Source organism: Myotis lucifugus, unplaced genomic scaffold, assembly GCF_000147115.1.
Source record: "Myotis lucifugus unplaced genomic scaffold, Myoluc2.0 scaffold_68, whole genome shotgun sequence".
Classification (NCBI taxonomy): domain Eukaryota; kingdom Metazoa; phylum Chordata; class Mammalia; order Chiroptera; family Vespertilionidae; genus Myotis; species Myotis lucifugus.
In genome coordinates, this window is record NW_005871116.1 from 979,660 (window position 1) to 1,000,201 (window position 20,542).

The window sequence follows — 20,542 nt, forward strand, 5'->3', positions numbered from 1 at the left end:
GGGGAAACACCGGGCTGCGGGTCCAGGAATGAATGGCAGGTGAGGCAGCGTGGACTGTGTGGGGGTGGGTCTTGAGCAGAAGGGGGTTTTGTACCGGGGACAAGCACTAGGGCAGGAATTGGGTGGGGGATGAGAGCATCAGATGAGAAATTCGAGAGCGTGTGTGTTAGCTGGTGGGGATGGTCCAGGAGGAATGCGGTGATGGGGAAGGGACAGGAGGGTGGCTGTGTCCTGGATACTTGGAGATGAGTCTCCCTCCCCGTGAGAAACTAGGGGACCCTGGAGCTTGGCAGTTGGGACCCATTCGTGTTTATATTCTTCCCAATAAGTCCCATCATGCTTTGCAGGAAAAAGATGAGCTGCGTAGAACTGAACTCTATTCCATGGATTTGTTTATTTTTGTCTTGTAGTCTAAATGCCCAGCCGAAAACATTGACAACTCTGGGAAAACAGCCCTACATTACGCAGGTAACTTCCATTCCTTGTTTGTCTTCTGCCGTAGACACACTAACTCTTCCTTTTCCTGGTTCAAGCCATTACACTGACCATGTTGTAGTATTCCTGGTGCTGTTTTCTGTCATCATTCCTAGACATTCCCACTTTATTCAGCTTGCAAAGTATGTGGAGTTACCAAGGAATAAACCTAGAATTCACCCATTGCCCTCCAAACAACCAAAAAGAATTGTTTTAATTATATTTTAATTAACTTAAAGGTTCTTTTTTAAACGAAGGGGTATTCATAAACATCTGTAGATTTCAAGTAACGTGTGACACAGAGTCTTTTATTTGGCATTCATTAATAACATCAATCCATTTGTCAACATTTTGTTTTACTAACTGTCTTGCAGCTTCAAGTGGCAAAATGTTGCCACTGAGCTCTGGGATGATGAGATTGACAGGCTTCTTTTAGGGCTGGTTATGGAAACGCTAGGACCACTGTTTGCCTCCAGGCAACTGGCAGTCGCTGGCTTCAGGGCCGGCTAACACTGAAATTAACCAGTAATTGAAAACATCTCTTATTGTACCTTCCTGGCGCCATTTCTCTTCTATGCCACCAGAGTGAACGGAGGCAAGCTGGGCAGAACCTCAACCTCTTCCTGGGGGGGGGGGGGGGGGTGGGTACCCAGGCTGTGAGCGTGGCTTTGTGATCGGCTGGTGTTTGTTTTCCCTTCCTCAGCGGCGCAGGGCTGCCTCCAGGCTGTGCAGGTTCTATGCGAGCACAAGAGCCCGGTGAACCTCAAGGATCTGGTAAGTGGCAGGCGGCCACGCGGGGTGGAGGTGGACATGGTTTCTGGGGCACTGTGGGTGCTCCTGGGGCCACTGGCCCTTGAGAGAGCTCAGTGTTTGGCGAATTCCATGGCTTTTCAACCTAACTCTTCTGCAGAGCGGATGGAAGTATTATCCCCATTGGTCCCTAAATCATACATAAAACAGTGTTTAAAATTGATTTTAGAGAGAGGGAGGGAGGGAGAGAGAGAGAAAGAGAACAAGACTGTTGATCAGCTGCCTCCCGCATGCACCCCTACCGGGGATCAAATCCGCAACCTGAGCAGGTGCCCTGACCAAGAATTGAACCTGTGACCTTTCGGTGTCTGGGACAATGCTTCAACCTGGCCAAGGCTAAATCAAACATTTTCTGCATGCACTTCCCATGTGTGCATATTTGTATTTAAGGATATATATGTGGTCTCCCATCAACTTAAATATTAATAAGACGCAGTGTTTTGATTTTTAAAAATAAGTCTGAGGAGGAGTTTTATTCTTTTCTTTTGGTGCCCATGCATCACCGGTACTGCTGGTCGGGGTTTCCCAGCTGTGAAGACCACTTCTAGCCGATCCTAACCCTCCGGGGCTATTGGGAGAATCAGTTCACATGCCTGTTGCTCCTGCTGACAGGGTTCCGGTTCCTGCTGCTGCATGGGGATTGGTACATGCACACTTACACCTCATGGAGATACTGTGAAGTGAGCATATGGAATCTGTGCATACTTCACACTCCCTGGATTTCAGTACTTGATAACCAGAAAGTATTATAACTGCTCAGAGATAATTCTTAGAAATGTGTCTGAAATTCTACTTTTAAAAGGAAACTTAATCCTTAAGCAGCAATTGTATTATGACAAACTAGAGGCCCGATGCACGAAATTCATGCAAGAGTAGGCCTTCCTTCCCCCGGCTGCCAGCACTGGCTTCCCTTCGGCCCCCAGCAGGCACCCGGACCCGGGCTTCCCTTGCAGCCCCTGCTTCGTTTGGAAGGTTGTCCAGAAGGACGTCCAGTCTAATTAGCATATTACATTTTATTATTATAAATTCCCATGTTAAAATAACTGGCGCTATTGTAACTTACCTTTCTCCTTTGCCTATTTGAAAACATCTACCTTGAACAAGACGGTCGACCCCAGTTGTAGGGAATGTTCAAGAGGCAGAATGAAAACTTCTCTTGTGGTCCGTGTCATTTGACTCGAGCCCCTTCACTCTAGGATTATGGAAATAGTTGCCTATATATTCTTCTAGTATTTTTCCATTTGCTTTATATTGTCATGTTTAAATTCTTAATGTATGTATATGAGTTGGGGATCTAATTTTCTTTTTAGGAATTGCCAGTTGTCATATTGTAGCATATTGAGCCAATCATTCCTTCCATCCAGCTCTTTATCTAGTCCTGTGTCAGTGATGGACAAACCCTTCCTTCATGTTATGTTTTGATACCTGGTAAGATTATGAAAGAGGATGCCTTCCAAGGACATAGTAGTGGCATGGGACCCATGTAGTTCACTCAGAGAGGCTGCAGGAGGGCGGTGGGACCTCCAGCTGCCTTGTGAAGCAAGTCCTTCATTTCTCCAGGACCATCTCTCAGCAAATCTGGGATCTATACGTGCCTGGAGCCTCAACATACTCTCTCCTCTCTCTCTCTCTCTCTCTCTCTCTCTCTCTCTCTCTCTCTCTCGGCCCAAGGAACAAGTGACTCAGGAGGCGGAGGCTCCTAGGAAAAGCTGAGTGAAATCCCATGAGAAGAGTTATGCTAAGATGTAGGGGCCCAACTGGAGCACAGACTATCACCCGGGGGTGGGGGTGGGGGGGGTCAGCCAGAAGACCAAAGGACAATTCAGGAATAAATGTAGAAAGAAAAGGACCTTTGCAATTCTGGCATCGGTGTCAGCGTTAAAAATCTTAATCAGCCTGGCTCAGTGGTGGATCATCGACCTATGAACCAGGAGGTCACGGTTCGATTCCTGGTCAGGGCACTTGCCCCGGTTGTGGGCTCGATCCCCAGTGTGGGCTGTGCAGGAGGCAACCGATCAATGATTCTCTCTCATCATTGATGTTTCTATCTCTCTCTCCCCCCCTCTCTCCCTCTCTGAAATCAATAAAAAATGTATTTAAAAAAATAAAAATCTCACTCTGAGTTTGTCTCCTAGGATGGGAATATACCCCTGCTTCTTGCAGTGCAGAATGGCCACAGTGAAGTCTGTCGCTTTCTTCTGGATCATGGAGCGGATGTAAATTCCAGGGACAAGAATGGAAGGTACCACAGAATGCGAAACCACGTGACTTCAGGGATAGGCACATCCTGAGAGTCTTTCAAAATATCAGAGCAGTGTTTTAGACCATGTGTAGGAAATGGTTTTTAACTTAGCTTTTTTATTTTCTGCCTTAATAATCAAGAATCTGTTTTGACTTAAAAAAAAATTTTTCCAAATCTCTGGGAACATCATTGAATGTGTGATGAGATTATTAAGTACTAAAGTGAATAAGCCGTTTCTTATGCTTTTTCATGCAAAATAAAAATAAAAATATTGGTTTCTTTTTAAAAATAAACCTAATAATGTATAGGTAATTTGAAATGCTTGAGGTGAAAACAATGACGAGGTTTGTGCTCGTTCTATTAAATTCCATCACATTTAGAAGATTTTGTTTAGAAGATTATGTCTATATTATTTGGCCTAATGTGGCTTAATGCTTTGAATGAATCTGAGGTTTTAAAAAACAACTACCTAATTTTATCTTGATAGCATTCCAGTTTGAATTCCCTAGAAGATGAAGTAGAGCACAGTTTTAACGGCACTTAATCTTCTCTTCCCTCTTTTTAAGACAACTGAAATGATTTCCCAGGAATCCGTTCTAATTAGTACTAACTTGGTGTTTGCCTTGTCTTTAGAACTGCTCTGATGGTGGCCTGTGAGATCGGCAGCTGTAACGTCGTGGAGGCCTTAATTAAGAAGGGTGCAGACCTAACCCTTGTAGATTCTCTCGGACACAATGCCTTACATTATTCCAAACTCTCAGAAAACGCAGGAATTCAAAGCCTTCTGTTATCAAAAATCTCTCAGGATGCTGGTATGTGAAAGAAAATAGCCAGTGTTGTTTTAAGTTTGTCCACCCCGTTTTCCCCAAAGGATAAAGGAATTTGTGCAATATGATATCTTTTATTATTCTTTTAAGCATATTCTTGAAGAAAAATGAAGTATTAAGTATTGTGTGTATTGTGTGTATCCCTCCACCCAAAGTGGATATGAATTATTATGCCTCTTATAATTCTTTTTTTCCCCCCCACTTTTTCCTCTATAGATTTAAAGACACCAACAAAACCAAAGCAGGTATTTATCTTTGGGAGAGGGGATTTTTGTTTTCATCTTTGCTTGTGAGAATTTGAAAAATGTTCCGATTAAACCACTCTGTGGTCCTAGCAAAGTCATAAAGACTCTGTTGGAAACATTTAAGGAGTGAAATATCTTTAGCATAAATGATTCATCGTTATAAGGTGGTAAATATTTTCTAAATGGTTTACCCTATTCCCAAAGCTTGTCACTTTAAACCTGCTGCTTATATATGTATCTTTTTCTGAAATGTACTAATATTTCCTATTGTTGTGAAAATGTATGATGTGGTTTAAGCTCAGAATGAATAACAGTATTTTAAATATTTGGGCTATCATATGGATTATAGAGCCACATCCCTGGCAAAGTTAGATAGTTAATGAAAATCAGAGAGTTCACTTTTCCTTTTCATTGGGGCTGCTTAAAAATGTCATTAGTGTTACACCGAAATTGAGAAATTTGCCCTGATATTTTGGAGTTTTTTCTAAAAGCATAGCCACTATTGTTTACTTTATTGTTAACGAGATGTATCTTTGGCTGTTTATTTACACGTCAGAGTTTTTGAAAAAATTATAAACACAAAACTCAGTACTGAATGTATTAGGCACTAACTGTGTCACTTATTTATCCAGAACCTTTAGAGATGAGGTTCTCCCTTCCCCTATGTTTACATTCTGTGAGGAAAGGAGTGCAAGTGACGCGGAGTGGGGGACATGCCGCCGCTCTGCCTTAAGATGAAAGCTAGACTGTGACTGTATCCTGGGTTCTAAACGGTGGCCCACAGCTCCTCACCCTCCACTCCCCCAGTTTCCACACCACCGTCAGCTGATTCCGTCTTGTGTTTTTATGTTCTTGCTATTAAAGCATGGGCTGCCGAGAGAAACTGTGAGCATGCACATCCCTTACTTATATGTGGGTAGCAGATTTCTGATCTCGATACCGTGAGATATGCATGAACTGTGGAGGTGTTTCTACCTGTTTGATGAAGCTGTGTGCTCAGACTTTACTAACCTCACTAACCCGCCTCCGTTCTCTGGCCTGTGACAACTTGCAGCATGACCAAGTGTCTAAAATAAGCTCAGAGAGAAGTGGAACTCCAAAAAAACGCAAAGCTCCACCACCTCCTATCAGTCCTGCCCAGGTAAACACCATGCAGCCCGCCGGGAACTCCCACCAGCAGAGGCCCCGTCTTGTCGTTCTGTGTGTCGCCAAAAAGAATGTTTTAGAGTTGAGCCTTCAGCGCACATGGAAGATTTTTCTTTACAAATTGTGGTCTGGAGGATTTTGATGATTACAATGGAAATAAGGTTGATTCTTATTTCAAAACGGAAGAGTTGAACCGTATCTATTTTTTTTAATATGTTTTTTATTGATTTCAGAGAGGAAGGGAGAGGGGGAGAGAGAGATAGAAACATTAGTGATGAGAGAATCATGGATCGGCTGCCTCCTGCACATCCCACACTGGGAATTGAGTCCGCAACCCGGGCATGTGCCCCAAACGAATCGAACCAGGACCTCCTGGTTCATAGGTCAATGTTCAACCACTGAGCCACACTGGCCAGGCGAACAGTATCTTTTTTTAAGCCTTAAGGAAATTTCTCAATGTCTTTATGACGGAGACTTTTCCTTAAGTTGACAAGTTCAGTTCCTTTGGGCCCGCAAGCCCTAGTGTGAAGGGCAGGAGAACGGGTAGCTGGTGAAGCAGTTAGTTAAAAATGAATTGTAGTTGGTTTCTGAAAACACTGTTAAATTATATTTGCCTTTCTAATTACATTTAAGGTTGACTTAAAAGCAGCTTTCATTTCTGATTATAGTGACTACTGCAGAGAGGAGGAAGCGCAGATGTCTTTGAAATGGCAATAAAAGCAGGCTGGGTTTGTTATTAAAAGAATCATGGGCCATAAAAAGAATAATCCATATTCAAATAGTTGAGAGCAGTATCTCATCTGATCAGTAATTTTAACTATGTTAGCATGTTCATTAAAAATGTTCTCAACCTGCCATATAAGTCATCGATTTTTAAAATCGATGTACATATAGGAGCAAAGCCGTTTCGTTATATGTCCTACAAATTTTCAGAAAGTATTTGAGGTTTCTGAATCGCACTAAAGATCTGTCACCCGCCCCCCCCAAATAACTGAACCTGAGAATTACTGTTCGATGTGTTTGCATTGCTGAAATGCGTTGACACTGGCGGAGAAAAGACTTTGAAGAAGCCTTCTTCACCGATGGTTTTCATTTTCTCTTTTTAGTTGAGTGATGTGTCTTCCCCAAGATCAATAACTTCAACACCAATTTCGGGAAAGGAATCAGCATTTTTTGCTGAACCACCCTTCAAGGTATTTCCTTCCTGTGTTCAATTTGGCTATTGAATTGTGTGAAACATAGTAGGTTTGGTTTAAGTTATGTGACACTGGGCAAAACAGAATTACTTCTCAGGGGTTGGTTTACAAACTTCTCATCAGCAAGCACCCTTGGTTATTTTCCTGGCGTGGACTCCATCCCAAAAGAATAGGATGAATAAATTGCATTCATTAGCTAATCATTAATTTCTTCATTTAATAAAAAGGGACAAAGGTGAAGCTTACCTGACAACCAGTACTCTTTTCTTTTTTTTTTAACATATTTTATTAATTTTTTACAGAGAGGAAGGGAGAGTGATAGACAGTTAGAAACATCGATGAGAGAGAAACATCGATCAGCTGCCTCCTGCACAACCCCCACTGGGGATGTGCCCGCAACCAAGGTACATGCCCTTGACGGGAATCGAACCTGGGACCCTTCAGTCCGCAGGCTGACGCTCTATTCACTGAGCCCAAACCAGTTAGGGCTAGTCTTCTTACTAAACTGAGTTGATATAATGCCAATCAAATGAAAAGTTACGTTGTTCTCTGATGTCTTACTGAGAAGTAATTGTATATTTTTAATTAAACTTTTTTCCTGACTATAACAGTAACATGTATTTATTTTAGAAAATTTTTAAAAATCCACTAGGTTTTATTCCACCTGGTTCTGTAGACTTGTGGTTGGAGATTATTTTTAGGAATGGGAGGGTATTTAATATCTATTTACCTAATAATCACTAGGAAATTGCACTTGGGAAGAAAGTAGTTTATTAATGTTAAAATGAAATTTCAGTGGTTTAATTGTATATTTGTTTCCCCCATCTAAGAGTTACTAAAGATAAATTTTCTTTTAACTTGGAAGCACTTTGATCTGAAAAAGATTCTATCAACCCATCATTTCCCTCACTGTAACTAGATTTTACTAGTAAACTCTTGAGATGAATACATATGCAAGGCAAGGCAAGGAAGATACACTCTTACAGTTAATACCCTAATATCTTCTCATATGCTTATGGCTCCAACGAGGCAATAATAGCACAAGTTGTTATTTTCCGAAATAGAGTGCACAAAGACCTTTAAAAAACATAAAAAGATAAAAAGTGACACCAGTTATGATGGCTAAAATTTAAAGAGATTAAAAAAACCAATTGTTGGTGATGACGAAGGAGAATTAGAGCTCTGGTGCTCTTGGTGGAAATGTCAAATGGTACAACTATTTGGAAAAATGTTTGACACAGTTTTTTTTTTAAAGTTCAACATATGATCTAGCCATCCACTCCTAGATGTTTACCGATGAGAAACTAAAGTGTATGTCTCAAAAAAATCTTACACACAAATGTTTGCCAGGATACCTTCTTTTCTTGAGATGTTGTAACTGTTTTTCTAGTAAGATAACACCAGGGAGGAAATTTTGCTTGATTCCTCTGCGGGCCGTTACATTCAGGAATATTCTTGTAAGTCATCTTTGTGTTCTAGCAGGCCGAGATCAGCTCCATACGGGAAAACAAAGACAGACTGAGTGACAGCACTACAGGTAAGCTGGGAGGCACCTGCCTCTGTCCTTTTGACTCGTCTCTGTCCCATGAGAGCAGAGGCCAAGCGGGGCTCCTCTGTGTGGGGAGGCCGGAGAACCCCGGTGTGCCCCCCCAGAGCTGCCAGTGCCACACGGGCATGCCCGTTGTATCTCAGGGCACCTTCACCTGGATTTTAAGGCGTCTCAGAGCCCGGATGTGAAAAAATGTATCTGCTGTCATTTGTCCCAAACTAAGTTTTAGCACTTCCTTCAGTTATGATCATAGACGGTAACCCAAGTGGCATAAGCGGACCAGGGACCTGGACACCAAGAGCTTCCGCAGGTAGCGTCCTCTCACCTGGCTGTTGTTACAGCTGCTTGAAATAGCATTCTCAGTCCCTGCTAGAAATCGTGGCCTCGCTAGACCTGCTGCCAGATCTTGTTATTCGTTCTGTCACAAAATAAGTCCTTAACTTACTGTAGCTGCCTGTTCTATGTTGCGTATTGAAGCAGTTGCTTTGAGATGAGGCCCGTGGGCTGCAAGCTGGCAGCTCTCCTTGAAGGTGGGCAGCAGGTGGCTTCCTGAAGGGAGAGCCAGCCCAGCCCCTGGTGTCAGCCACACGCAAAACGGTGTGCTGCTGAAACCACACAATCGTATTGTCTTCATCGGGTCAGGGTTTAGTTCATGGTGTTGAGTCCATCCTGCGGGTTTGCCCTCTAAGCATGTAGTATAGGACCTCTAGAATCAGTTTAAAATATAGATTATTGCAAAGGTCCTTTTTTGCTCTAGTATTCAGTTTCTTAGTCTTAGCATTTCATGTGTTTGGAACCTTTAACTTACAGAGGAGAAATATTGGCCCTGGATGGTGCAGCTCAGTTGGTTGAGCATCGTCCTGTGCACCAAAGGGGTCGCCGGTTCCATTCCCGGTCAGGACACTTGCCTGGGTTTGGGGCTCGATCCCCAGCAGGGGTGTACAGGAGGCAGCCGGCTGATGTTTCTCTCTCACAGTCATGTTTCTTTCTCTCTCTCTTCCTCTCTCTCAAATCAATTAAAAAACATGTATAATTTATAAATATTAACTTTCTTATTCCTAGTAGAGACCAATGTTAACATTACTGTAACAGTTGTTACATTGGACACTTTAAAACTCATCCATTGTATCTTAGAAGTGATTTCTGTTGCTTAGAATTACAGTCCTGCTCCCTTTCCCCCGATTCATTCCATGCTCACATGACTGCATGTCATAAAGCTGCAGGTTGGGCACTAGACGTCAGAAGTAAGCGTATCTATGAAGAAATGTCAGTTTGTATCTTTTCAAATGGAGAGAAAAGCTTTTGTCTTTGCATTAAATGGCTGTGAAGAATTTTTAAATAACAGGAAAACATTTAGATCAGTGCTATTCCGATCAGCCTATAAACTGCCGCCATTGCACAATAAACATAAGGAATCTGCACCAAACAGTCATCAGTGATATCACTAGGCATACTGTTTTGTCCGGCTGACGTTTTTTTTCATAAGAAGACTTTCCAGATGAAGAAAGCAGTACATTGAATTATATCCTGGAGCAAGTTCCTTGTCTCCATCAGTGAGCCCATTGAACGGCATTGCTTTCGATGCTATTGCAGCGTGATGGTCAGTAGGATGTCTCCAAGTTGTGGCTTACCCACGGTGTCTACTGCAGATTTAGAGAAGACCGTATCATGCTGCAGTGGTCAGCAGATACTTTGTGGAGGAGGCAGAGTTTGACATGGCTCTCCTGAAGGATGCCGAAGAGTTATCTAACCAAAGAGATGTTGCAAGGGCGGTTGTATGGATGAAGTGTTAAAGAAGCAGCCTTGTGTTAAGAATATAGAGAGTCTGATGGAAACCTTGAATCTGAGGAGTATGGGGTACCAGAGGAAGAAATCATGAGTCATAAACCTGACACAGTAGATTGGGGCTAGATCATAGCGGTCTTAATGTAGATAAAGGGATTTGAAGATTTGGAGGGAGAGCAGTTAAAGCACTTGACCCGAAGGACTGGCCCGATCAAAGCATATTTTAGGGAGATTAGTGGGACAGTGGTGTGCAGGCTACATTTTTACTAGGGCGAGGCGGGGAGAGAGAGACATTTATTGGAAGCTGTTTGCAAAGTTTCAAAGTAGCTGATAACGGCTGAACCTGTGTAATGGCGGTGGGGTTAAGAAGTGAGCCAGCTTCCAGAGGTGTTTCTAAAAGGATTCACAGAAATGGGGCTCATTAAGTATGGGAAGGACAAAAAGCAGCCAAGCTATGCTTAATCGAGTGAATGGAAAGATGCATGATCAAATCCATCAATTTTCAGGTGAGGTGCTGTGCATCCAGGCATCTAGGGTTGTGCTGGGAATACCCCAGTAAGGAAACCCAGGGCCGAGAATTGCTGTTTACTTATCCAGCTGATGGGACTCTCATTCTTAGAACCAGGAAGAAGAACTGGATTGGGCAGAAAGGGGGTTTGTTAGAGGCCAGAGAAATAACTGTTTAATTTTTAAATATTAGTTTGCATTGCCTTTCTCTTTCCCCAGGTGCTGATAGCTTATTGGATATCAGTTCTGAAGCTGACCAACCAGATATTCTTGTCCTATTACAAGCAAAAGTTGCATCTCTAACTCTACACAATAAGGAATTACAAGATAAATTGCAGGTAGGTAGATCAATCACCACCACAGACTATTCTGTTGGGTTAAGATACTGGGTTTTTCAGGGTTAGTCAGATATTTTATTTTAAACATTTACATTAGTTTCTTCTTTTTTAATATAGCTAGCCTTAAGCACTTTATAGTTCCAGGTTATTTCTTTCTTGAAAGAATTATTCATTCGCCCTATTTCTGTAAGTTTCTAAATTGGTAAATTATATATAATTATATACATAGTATGGTATATAATATGACAAATTATATGTGTTTGTGTGTGTGTAAAGATATGTGATTAGCCATTCATTTAGTAAAGTTGATCATTTAGCAGATTTAAGAAGTAACTGTACTAAGCCCATTCATTGCCCATTTCAGCATAAATAATATGAGAAATAAAGGGAAATTTTGAGCCGGAGGCTTTGCAGCCAAAACAAATCTACTGTTTTTCAAGTGGCGCTAAAAATCTGTTGGAATAGAGCACAGAGTAGGCTTAGTGTCGGTAATCTGACTCCCGGGTCTCAGGAGATATTTTTTCACGAGGCGAGAGTACACCCGCAAGACGATCCCGCTGCTCGCCCCTACGTAGGTTCTGGGTGTGCGCTCTCCTTCTAGGTGCTTGCTCACCTAACCGCACTTTGGGTGCCATTTCATTATTCTTGCTTTTTTTTTAGGCCAAAACCCCCAAAGAGGCAGAAGCGGACCTGAGCTTTGACTCTTTCCATTCCACTCACACTGACTTGGCCCCGTCTCTCGAGAAACCTAGTGAAACCTCTCCCCCCAACTCCAGATCCCCTCCACCGGCCTCTGCCCATCCCCTGAGTAAACCCCCAGTCGGCGGCGGCGATGTCAGGATTCAGCAGCTGCAGGAGGTCCTGCAGGACCTGCAGAAGAGACTGGAGAGCTCCGAGGCAGAGAGGCGGCAGCTGCAGGCCGAGCTCCAGTCCCGGAGCCCGGAGCCCGCGCGCTTGAACAACGCTGAGATTTCCGAGAACGGCTCCGACCTCAGCCAGAAACTGAAAGAAACTCAGAGCAAGTACGAGGAGGCGATGAAGGAAGTCCTGAGCGTGCAGAAGCAGATGAAGCTGGGCCTCGTGTCGCCCGAGAGCGCGGATTCTTCCTCTCACCTCCGGGAGCTGAGGGTCCCCGAGGAGGAGGTGCGGGCGCTGAAGCAGGACCTCCAGAAGGCACTGGAAGACAGCGAGAGGAACAAGGAGAAAGTGAGGGAGTTAGAGGAGAAACTGGCCGAGAGGGAGAAGGGGACGGGGAGTCCGCCACCCGCGGAAGAGTACGAGGCAATGAAAAGTTCCTATTGCTCTGTTATTGAGAATATGAACAAGGAGAAAGCGTTTCTGCTCGAGAAATACCAGGAGGCCCAAGAAGAAATCGTGCAACTGAAAGATACTCTGAAAAGTCAGGTGGCGCAGGAGCCCGGCGACGACGCCGGGGACATGAAAGAGGCCATGCACAGGATGATCGACGAGCTCAACAAGCAGGTGAGCGAGCTGTCCCAGCTGTACAAGGAGGCGCAGGCCGAGCTGGAGGACTACCGCAAGAGGAAGTCTCTGGAAGACGTCACAGCCGAGTACGTCCACAAAGCGGAGCACGAGAAACTGATGCAGGTGGCCGGCCTGTCCAGGGCCAAGGCGGAGGAGGCGCTGTCCGAGATGAAGTCCCAGTATTCGAAGGCGTTACAGGAGTTGGCTCAGCTCAAACAGCTGGCCGAGGCCCAGAAGGAGAACTCCGTGTCCATCGCAGAGCACTTGCAGGTGATCACCACGCTGCGGACGGCCGCCAAGGAGATGGAGGCGAAACTCGGCGGTCTCCAGGAGCTCCTGGCCAGCAGGGAGGTGGAGGTGGCCAGGCTGGAGAAGCAGCTGGTGGAAGAGAAGGCGGCGCTGACCGAGGCCATGGTGCCCAGGGCCGCCTACGAAAAGCTCCAGGCGTCGCTGGAGAGTGAAGTGAGCGCGTTGGCCTCAAAATTAAAGGATTCCACGAAAGAGAAAGAGAAGGCCCAGTCAGAGGTCGCCCAGGTTAGAAGTGAGGCCTCACAGTTGAAAAGGGAAAAGGAGACGCTTCAGACTCTCTTGCGATCCAAAGAGCAGGAAGCCGGGGAACTCCTGCAGAAGTCACAGCGTGCGCAGGAGGAGCTGGCGGAGCTGAGGCGGCACTCGGAGAGCTCTTCCCGGCTGGAGGAGGACAAAGACAGGAAGGTGGGTGAGGGCCCTTGCTGTTGAGCTTCTAGCTAGTGAGCCCTGGGACCTTCTGTCGTTCGCATGTTTACCATTTGTTCACACTAACTTGCTGCGAATGCTCAGAGGCTCGGCACACGAATCCCTCTGTCCCCAAAGCCACATTAGACTAGTAGGTTAGACATTTATTTAAAAGAACGACACTTCCCTTATCGTAAAGCATTTTCACATATGGGGTGCATAATTTTTCTTGAGAAATGACTTTACAGAAGCTCTGCCAAGTGTCAGGGCTCAGAAGTAACCCCACAAACTGAAAAGCGCTTGTGACCGATCTTGAACTTGAACTCTTGGCATCCAGACAGATTCCTCTGTCATATGGAACCCAAATACTTCCAGACTTAATCCCGCTTCCCTAAGCCCCATGGGCTTTCCCGAGTCAGTATAAAAATTGCCTTTCCTGGCCCTCATTTTCACTGGTGCATGGGAGGGGAGCGGGGGAGGAATGTGGGGTGCGGGTGATGAGAGATGGGCTGGGTGTGGCCTGAGGAAGAGGGGGGAGCAGAGCAGAGGATGGTTCTGTGCCAAATCTGCTCTGCTGCCAGTCCCCTGGGCCAGATGCTCTGAGTGGCATGGACTAGAGCACTGGTGATCATTTATTCTTTTATGATGATGGATGCTTCCAAAGAGCTCCCAAAGCCAAGGGGGCAGGTAAGTGGGATGGGGAGGGAGAGTTGTGTTTACTTTAAAACAAGATGTCCAGAAATATCAGGGTTTCTATAACTTATTCCTAATTGCCCATGCCAGCAAATAAAGAATGCCTAAAATCCTCTTCTGTTAAGAAAAAACAAGAAAGGGAAATCAATGTTATAGTGTTTATCTTTATGCATCAAAACACAGTATTTAATTGGGGGCCCTAATCCTATATAATAAAAGGCTAACACGCAAATTGTCCCCTCTACCGGGAGTTTGACTGGGAGTTCGACCAGAGGGTGGGGCCAGCCGGCCAATGGCCCTCGGCCCCTCCCCCTGGCCAGCCAACCTCCCTCATCCCCTCCCCGGGCCTGGCTGGCCAGACCCCACCCGTGCACAAAATTGTGCACTGAGCCTCTAGTTTGAATATAATGACCTTAGAAGGCCTCGTGGGTTTGTCTGATTTTGTCATGTGTTTCATTTTATGGGTTTTCTTTGAAATGTATAAAAGGAATTGTTCCAGAGTCTCCAGTCCTGGAGGCTAACACAGGCTGTGTTCAAGGCATAGGAATACCTGGAATTTTGCTTCTGCAGGCACGTTCCTGCCTGTTGGTAATAGCTTTCCTTTTTCACTAGATAAACGAGATGTCGAAGGAAGTCACCAAGCTGAAGGAGGCCCTGAACAGCCTCTCGCAGCTGTCCTACTCGGCGAGCTCCTCCAAGAGGCAGAGCCAGCAGCTGGACGGGCTGCAGCAGCAGGTCAAGCAGCTCCAGACCCAGCTGACTGTGAGTGGGCTTGTCCCCGCCTGGTGGGGTGGAGGGCGAGGCGGACTGCATGCCTACTCCGCAGGGAGGGCAGGTGGGCATGGCCGGAGTCCCAGCCTAAAAGAGTGTGTACTTCAGGGAGCAACTCACGGTGCGCTCTTTGGTGAGGGCAAAAGAAGGAACTGGTCAAATTTCCACTTATTATCTGCCGTGAGTTGGGGGGATGTATCTCTGAGGAGGAGGAACCGGCAGGACAGTGGAGTAGGCTTGTTTTTCCATCCACCAGCTTTTCGCCCCTTCTCCATTCTCTGCAACAGCCATAACCGTCTCTCACAGTGGCGAGCGCTTTTCTTGCTAGGGGCCAGGATCTCTGGTAGTTGCCTATCTACGGGTCTGAAGCTGTTTCTTGGCCCCGCCCCCTTTTCACCCGGAAAGTCCACTCATATCTGGATTAGTTTCCGATGACTATTTCCTATGACAGAGCAGCACGAACTTGGTTTAGAACAACACACATTTATTATCTTAAAGTTCTGGAGGTCATCAGTCTTGCTGGACTAAAGTCGGGATGTCAGCAGGGCTGGTTCCCTCCGGAGGCTCTAGGGGAGATCCACTTCCTTGCCCTTCCTAGCTTTTAGAGGTCACGTGAATTCCTTGGCGCATAACCCATGCTGCCATGTTCAAAGGAGAGCACTTCAGCTGTGGTTCTGTCCTCCCATCTCCTCCTCCCACCTTTGACCTTGCTCTCTCTCTCTTAAGGACCCTTGTGATCGCATTTACGTAAGGTACACCCAAATAATCAGGATACTCTCTCTCTCCATCCCACAATCCTTAGTCACACCGTAAGGTCCCTTTACCATGTAGGTAACAGGCTCTGGGATTAGGACGTGGGCGTCTTCGGAGGGCCATTGTTTAGTTACTGCAGGATCAGTTAAGGTTTTGGTTGACAAGGGTATCTATTTTCCGTGTGAGATCGAGGGTTAGTCTGTCCTGGGCCATCGCTAGCTTCCTGTTACAAACAGGACCTGGCTTTTATCATTTCTTCAGGGCACAGTTGATGCACTGGCGAGTTCAGATTTCTGCCGTCCTGAGTCTGGCTGGCCACCAAGGCCAACACCAGCTGTTCTGTGCTCCCAGCGCTAGCACTGGAGGAGCAATCAGGGGAGAAGAAGATGCTCCCCACTGTGTTCTGGGGGTCATTTTTTGAGAAAGTGGTGATCACAGACGTGTAAAGTGCTCATGGTTTCGACAGGCATTCTTACAAATACTCAGCATGTGTTTAAGGAGTTCTTCTGTGTCGGTATTGTCCAAGGTACTGATGGTATGAAAATGAATAAGACACAGGCCCTGCCCTCACAATTGATATGTAATATGGCTTGCCGTATTCCTGATGTGGTCAGCATTCGATAGAGAGACGCCCAACATGCTGAGGGCAGCAGAAATGTGTGCTTGCCCAGCCTGGGTGAGTCTTGAAAGGCTTCCTGCAGAAGGTGGTGCTCGTGCTGAGTCTCAAAGGGATGAGTAGGAGGCAGCAAGGACCGAGATGTGGCATTTAGTGGCCCTGGGTAGCCTTGGCGAGAACATTGCCAGTGGCGTGGCAGCCAGATCTGCCCTGCCTGCTGGAGAAGTGAGTGGGTAGTAAGGTGTCCGATGGGGCTGAAGAATCCCCGTGCGAGGTGGGGAAGCCTGAGGTAGGTTTGCTAGAAGGACAGGAGATGGTGGTCAGAGGGTGGGATGCTGTCGGTTGAGATTTCAGAGGCAGTGAGAAAGGCAGGGCCGTGACCATGAGAGTGAGTGGCTGGAAGGAGGAGGAGCAAGTCACTGAAGCTGAAGTGGAGGATCTGGGAGGCCAGGGTTAGGTGGCTCCTCCATGCAGATGCTGCAGTCAACCCACTGCTGACAGAAGCCGAGATGGAAAGGAAGGCAGTGACCAGAGAGAGTTATCAATGATTGCGTGCAGGCGACCGATAGGTGGGAGGAAACAGCAGAGAGATACCAAGCATGCCTTCTGATGGCGTGAACGTCAAAGGGCTGAGGTTGAAGGGTTCTCCTTGAGTAGGAAGGACACATGTCAACGATGATAGGAAGGCGACGACAAGGAGTATTGGGAGACTTGTGCAGATTTTTGAAGAGATCCATATACAGCAGTCTCGGTTTTCATCATGAAGTAGGAGGAAGGGCCTCTTTTTAGAAGAGCTAAGAGCTAAGTGAGGCTCCTTGAAGTCGGCGCTGAGAGGAATTGGAACGATCGCTCCGCAAGGAGACGTAGAAGCATTGGCAGCTCTGCCGAGGGACCATGGCGATCGATGCCACCACCCCTCCTCGGTGCCCAACAGCTCAATCAGTGTGCTTCCCGGGGAGTATATGGTGCCAGCTATGGAGTGGGTGGTAATAACCCCCTTTGAAAGAATATATTTTTTTAATTAAAATATTTGGTTATTGTAGAAAAGTTAGAAAATGTAGAAAAACTGAGAAAGTTCCAAAAAATAAACTGCTAATTATTCAACCACTCGGAGATGATTACTTTTTGCATTTGATGTATTTCCTTGCACTATTTACCTTGTGTGAATGTATCTGTATAGTTGCATAAAGTATGTATATGTGTGTGTATATATATATATATACACATATAAATATGTGTGTGTGTGTGTGTGTGTGTATATATATATATACACACACACACACACACATATGCAACAAGTTTGGGATTATAATAACTACTTCTTACATGAATTTTCTTCTAGAGTTGATATACAAAGTCATAAAATAGTTTTTTTTTCCCCTGAGAATATTGACAAGTATTCAGAAACACACAAGCCAGTGAGCTCACAACAATTTAAAAGCTTCTATGTGAGCATTGGATGGAGGGAGTCACTTGGGGAGCATCTGGCCACAGCTCTCTGTAACCAAGTAAAATTACCTCTTCCTAGGAGTGCAAGAAGCAACACCAGGAGGTCATATCGGTTTACAGGATGCATCTTCTGTACGCTGTGCAGGTATGGTAACGCCCTGCCAAGTGCCCGGATGCCTGAAAGAAATACTGCAGTCCACGTTGCCCCAAGTCCCGTCATCAAACTAGTAGAACGAATGAGAATTTGAGGAGAACCCTGTACCTAGGAAAGCTTTCAAATGCCTTCCGCCCGGCTTTGGACTTTGTGTCGGGAACCCTGTCCTAACTGCTGAGAGCAACCTCGGCTTTTCTCGAGAAATAGGAGGACGCAGCTGCTGCTCCCCCACCCGCCAGCTGCCCACCCTCAGGATCGGGAGCCCGGGCTTGATGTTCGAGGCTTGTCCACATTTTCACTGCTGCTGGTTTGGCTCACTGGGCTCATATTTGCTACGGAGACCCCAGAAACCCTTTGCTGGGGCTCTGTCAGTCTTGGCCTTGTCATCCTCCAGGGGTTCAAGAGCAGGGCCCTCCGGGTCTCAGTTCCCTAGAGAAATGTGGGGATCGCTAGGGGTAACATTCCTTGGGAAGATCAGGGGCCCGGGGCTTCCTTCATCCCAGCCAGCCATCTCGTTCTCTCAGCGAGACAGGACTTCACCGAGGTTCCAATGACTGTCTTCTGTTCGACCTTCTAGGGCCAGATGGATGAAGATGTCCAGAAAGTTCTGAAGCAGATCCTTACCATGTGTAAGACCCAGGCCCAGAAGAAGTAGAGTGGGTTCCCCGGCAGGACACTGCCCCTTGCTGTCCACCCTGGGGTTCGACCGGAGCTGCTGGCGACCACTGCCATGGTTCTCGTTCGCGGTGTGCACCGTGACCTGGCCTGCCTTCTGCCCTTGCAAGGCTGCTTTCTGAGGGCTGGCCCCGGGAGAAGACTGTCCCCTCAGAACTGCGGAGAGACTCAACAGCAGCAGAGGGGACAGGCGCTGCCATCGCTTCTGATTCCAGAGCTGGGTCGGCCGTGCCCAGGAGCCGGGCCTGGTGCTGGGGCGTGGGCCTCCGCCTGGTGCCTGACCAGCTGTGTGGCTGCGTCCTCACTGAGCGACCTGTGGACACCTCCGCACAGTGAATGCCGCCGGGGTCCTCCAGCGCAGGGGAGCCCCCCTTTGCCTCTGGTTTCCAATCCGCAAACATGATTTGACTTCTAACCAGATTAGTACAGCGCTAGTGATGCGGTGCCCGCCTAGGACCCTTTACCCGATGTCCTGTGGGTTTGAAAACTCTTAATGCCATCTTTCCCCCCATCTGCCTTAGGTAGCTCGTCACCGGCTGGTCAGTCTGAGCTTGATGAGCACCGTTCCCTAAAACATGAAGCTTAGAAACAAAAGCAAGCTGCCCTTAAAAAGTTTTTAAGTAAATCGTTGACGTGTTGCAAATTCTCTATGCAAACTTGCCTTCTGCCGTTACCCGAGAAGCTCAGGAAATCCAAACAGTCGTGTTTCAACAAGGGACAGTAAACTGCGTGTTTACAGCCAAAAGAAATGCCTCATCGTTCTTAACCTCAATTTTTTAAAAGTGGTGTTTTTTTTTTCTCTCTACAGTATTTTTATTGGCTCTTAAAGATGTTTTCATATCTAAACCCCTTGAGTAAGTGAAATTCACATGAGACTCTATTAACAAAATATTTTTTAGGTAACCATGCTTAAGACTTTTTAGAAATAGGACTTTTTCCTGAACGTTTGCAGCGATAGCAAAAGGTAGTTATATATTCCAAGCTCAGTGTGAGCTGCCAGACCCTCAGCACTGGCGCGCGTTTCTGAAGAGAGTGAACCCTCCTTGTACCCGGTGAACACTGCTGAGTGCCCGGCTCTGCCAGCGCCCAGAGAGGACCTCTGGAAGAACTGTTAGTGACAGTCCGTGTTTCAACTTGGAGACGAGAAACCCCGATATGGTAAACATCGGGGTGCATGGCCAAGGTCTTTGGGGGGAAATATTTCTGTTCCCTTTCTTTACTTTCAGGTTAAAAAACAAAAACGTTTCTAACTTGCTTGCCACTTCCCTGTCAGCGTGGGTCTTCCTGAGGGATGTAAACAGAAAACAGAAATCTGCCAAGTGTGTAATTAAAGGCGCAGGCCTGCTCCGACAGGAACCGGACCGCAGGGCCGCCCCGGCCGGGGGAGCTTGGCTGCACTGGATGCCGACCAAGGCCAGCAAAGCAGAAACGGCTGTCCAGCTCCGTGCTCCTTTTCCTGAGTTGTTTATAGTTAAGCAATTTCGAAAATGCTGCAAAGAAATGTGAAAGGACTTTCCGTCACAGCACTTACGGAGACACAGGACACCCCTCGCGCCCCGCACAGAACGCTGCGGAGTGGGAGACTGAGAGACTGGGGGGTGCCTGACACAGCCGCCTCTCAGCGCGTTCAGGATGCATATTTATTACAAGTACTCCGGTGAGATATTGGAACGCCGTGTGCCGTAGGGTAGCACTCTGCCTTGCTGATGTACTGAAGGTATGACGGAAATAAACTTCTGTTCCGTTTTGCATCTCTGCTGCTGCTTTTCGTTGCTCCTCCCAACCCTGAGTTCCCGTCTCCACAGGCCACAGCTATTTTCGTGTGATCTGAGACCTTCCGTGTCTGAGTGTGCGCGGGGGTGTGTTTTACTTTCCCCTTTAAATGGAGAAGCATACTTCACACCCTCTTCTGGGCCTTAGTTTTCCACTTAAAAGTCCTGGAGATTGCTCTCGGCCAGCACACACAGCTCATGCTTTTAAACCAGGCATGGGGAACCCTTTTCCTGCCAAGGGCCATTTGGAATATTTTTATAACATCATTTGAGGGCCATACAAAATTATCAACTTAAAAATGAGCCTGCTGTATGTGGTCAAATATTTATTTAACTCAATC

General features: G+C 46.3%; 1 protein-coding gene across 2 annotated transcripts in view; it reads left to right on the top strand.

Annotated features, from left to right (window-relative positions):
• Positions 1–20,180, top strand: part of RAI14 (retinoic acid induced 14) — a 119,010-nt gene extending 98,830 nt beyond the window's left edge. The window contains exons 6-18 of one of the 2 annotated variants that reach the window (XM_023754967.1): positions 411–468; positions 1,178–1,248; positions 3,420–3,526; positions 4,160–4,338; positions 4,570–4,598; positions 5,653–5,739; positions 6,851–6,937; positions 8,423–8,477; positions 11,001–11,119; positions 11,780–13,318; positions 14,624–14,773; positions 17,680–17,745; positions 18,332–20,180. In XM_023754967.1, the coding sequence (XP_023610735.1) occupies positions 411–468; positions 1,178–1,248; positions 3,420–3,526; positions 4,160–4,338; positions 4,570–4,598; positions 5,653–5,739; positions 6,851–6,937; positions 8,423–8,477; positions 11,001–11,119; positions 11,780–13,318; positions 14,624–14,773; positions 17,680–17,745; positions 18,332–18,409 (2,625 nt within the window). In that variant the 3' untranslated portion in view covers positions 18,410–20,180. The remainder of the gene's footprint in view (positions 1–410; positions 469–1,177; positions 1,249–3,419; positions 3,527–4,159; positions 4,339–4,569; positions 4,599–5,652; positions 5,740–6,850; positions 6,938–8,422; positions 8,478–11,000; positions 11,120–11,779; positions 13,319–14,623; positions 14,774–17,679; positions 17,746–18,331) is intronic. The other variant, XM_023754968.1, reaches the window with a different exon arrangement.
• Positions 20,181–20,542: the final 362 nt, after the last annotated feature.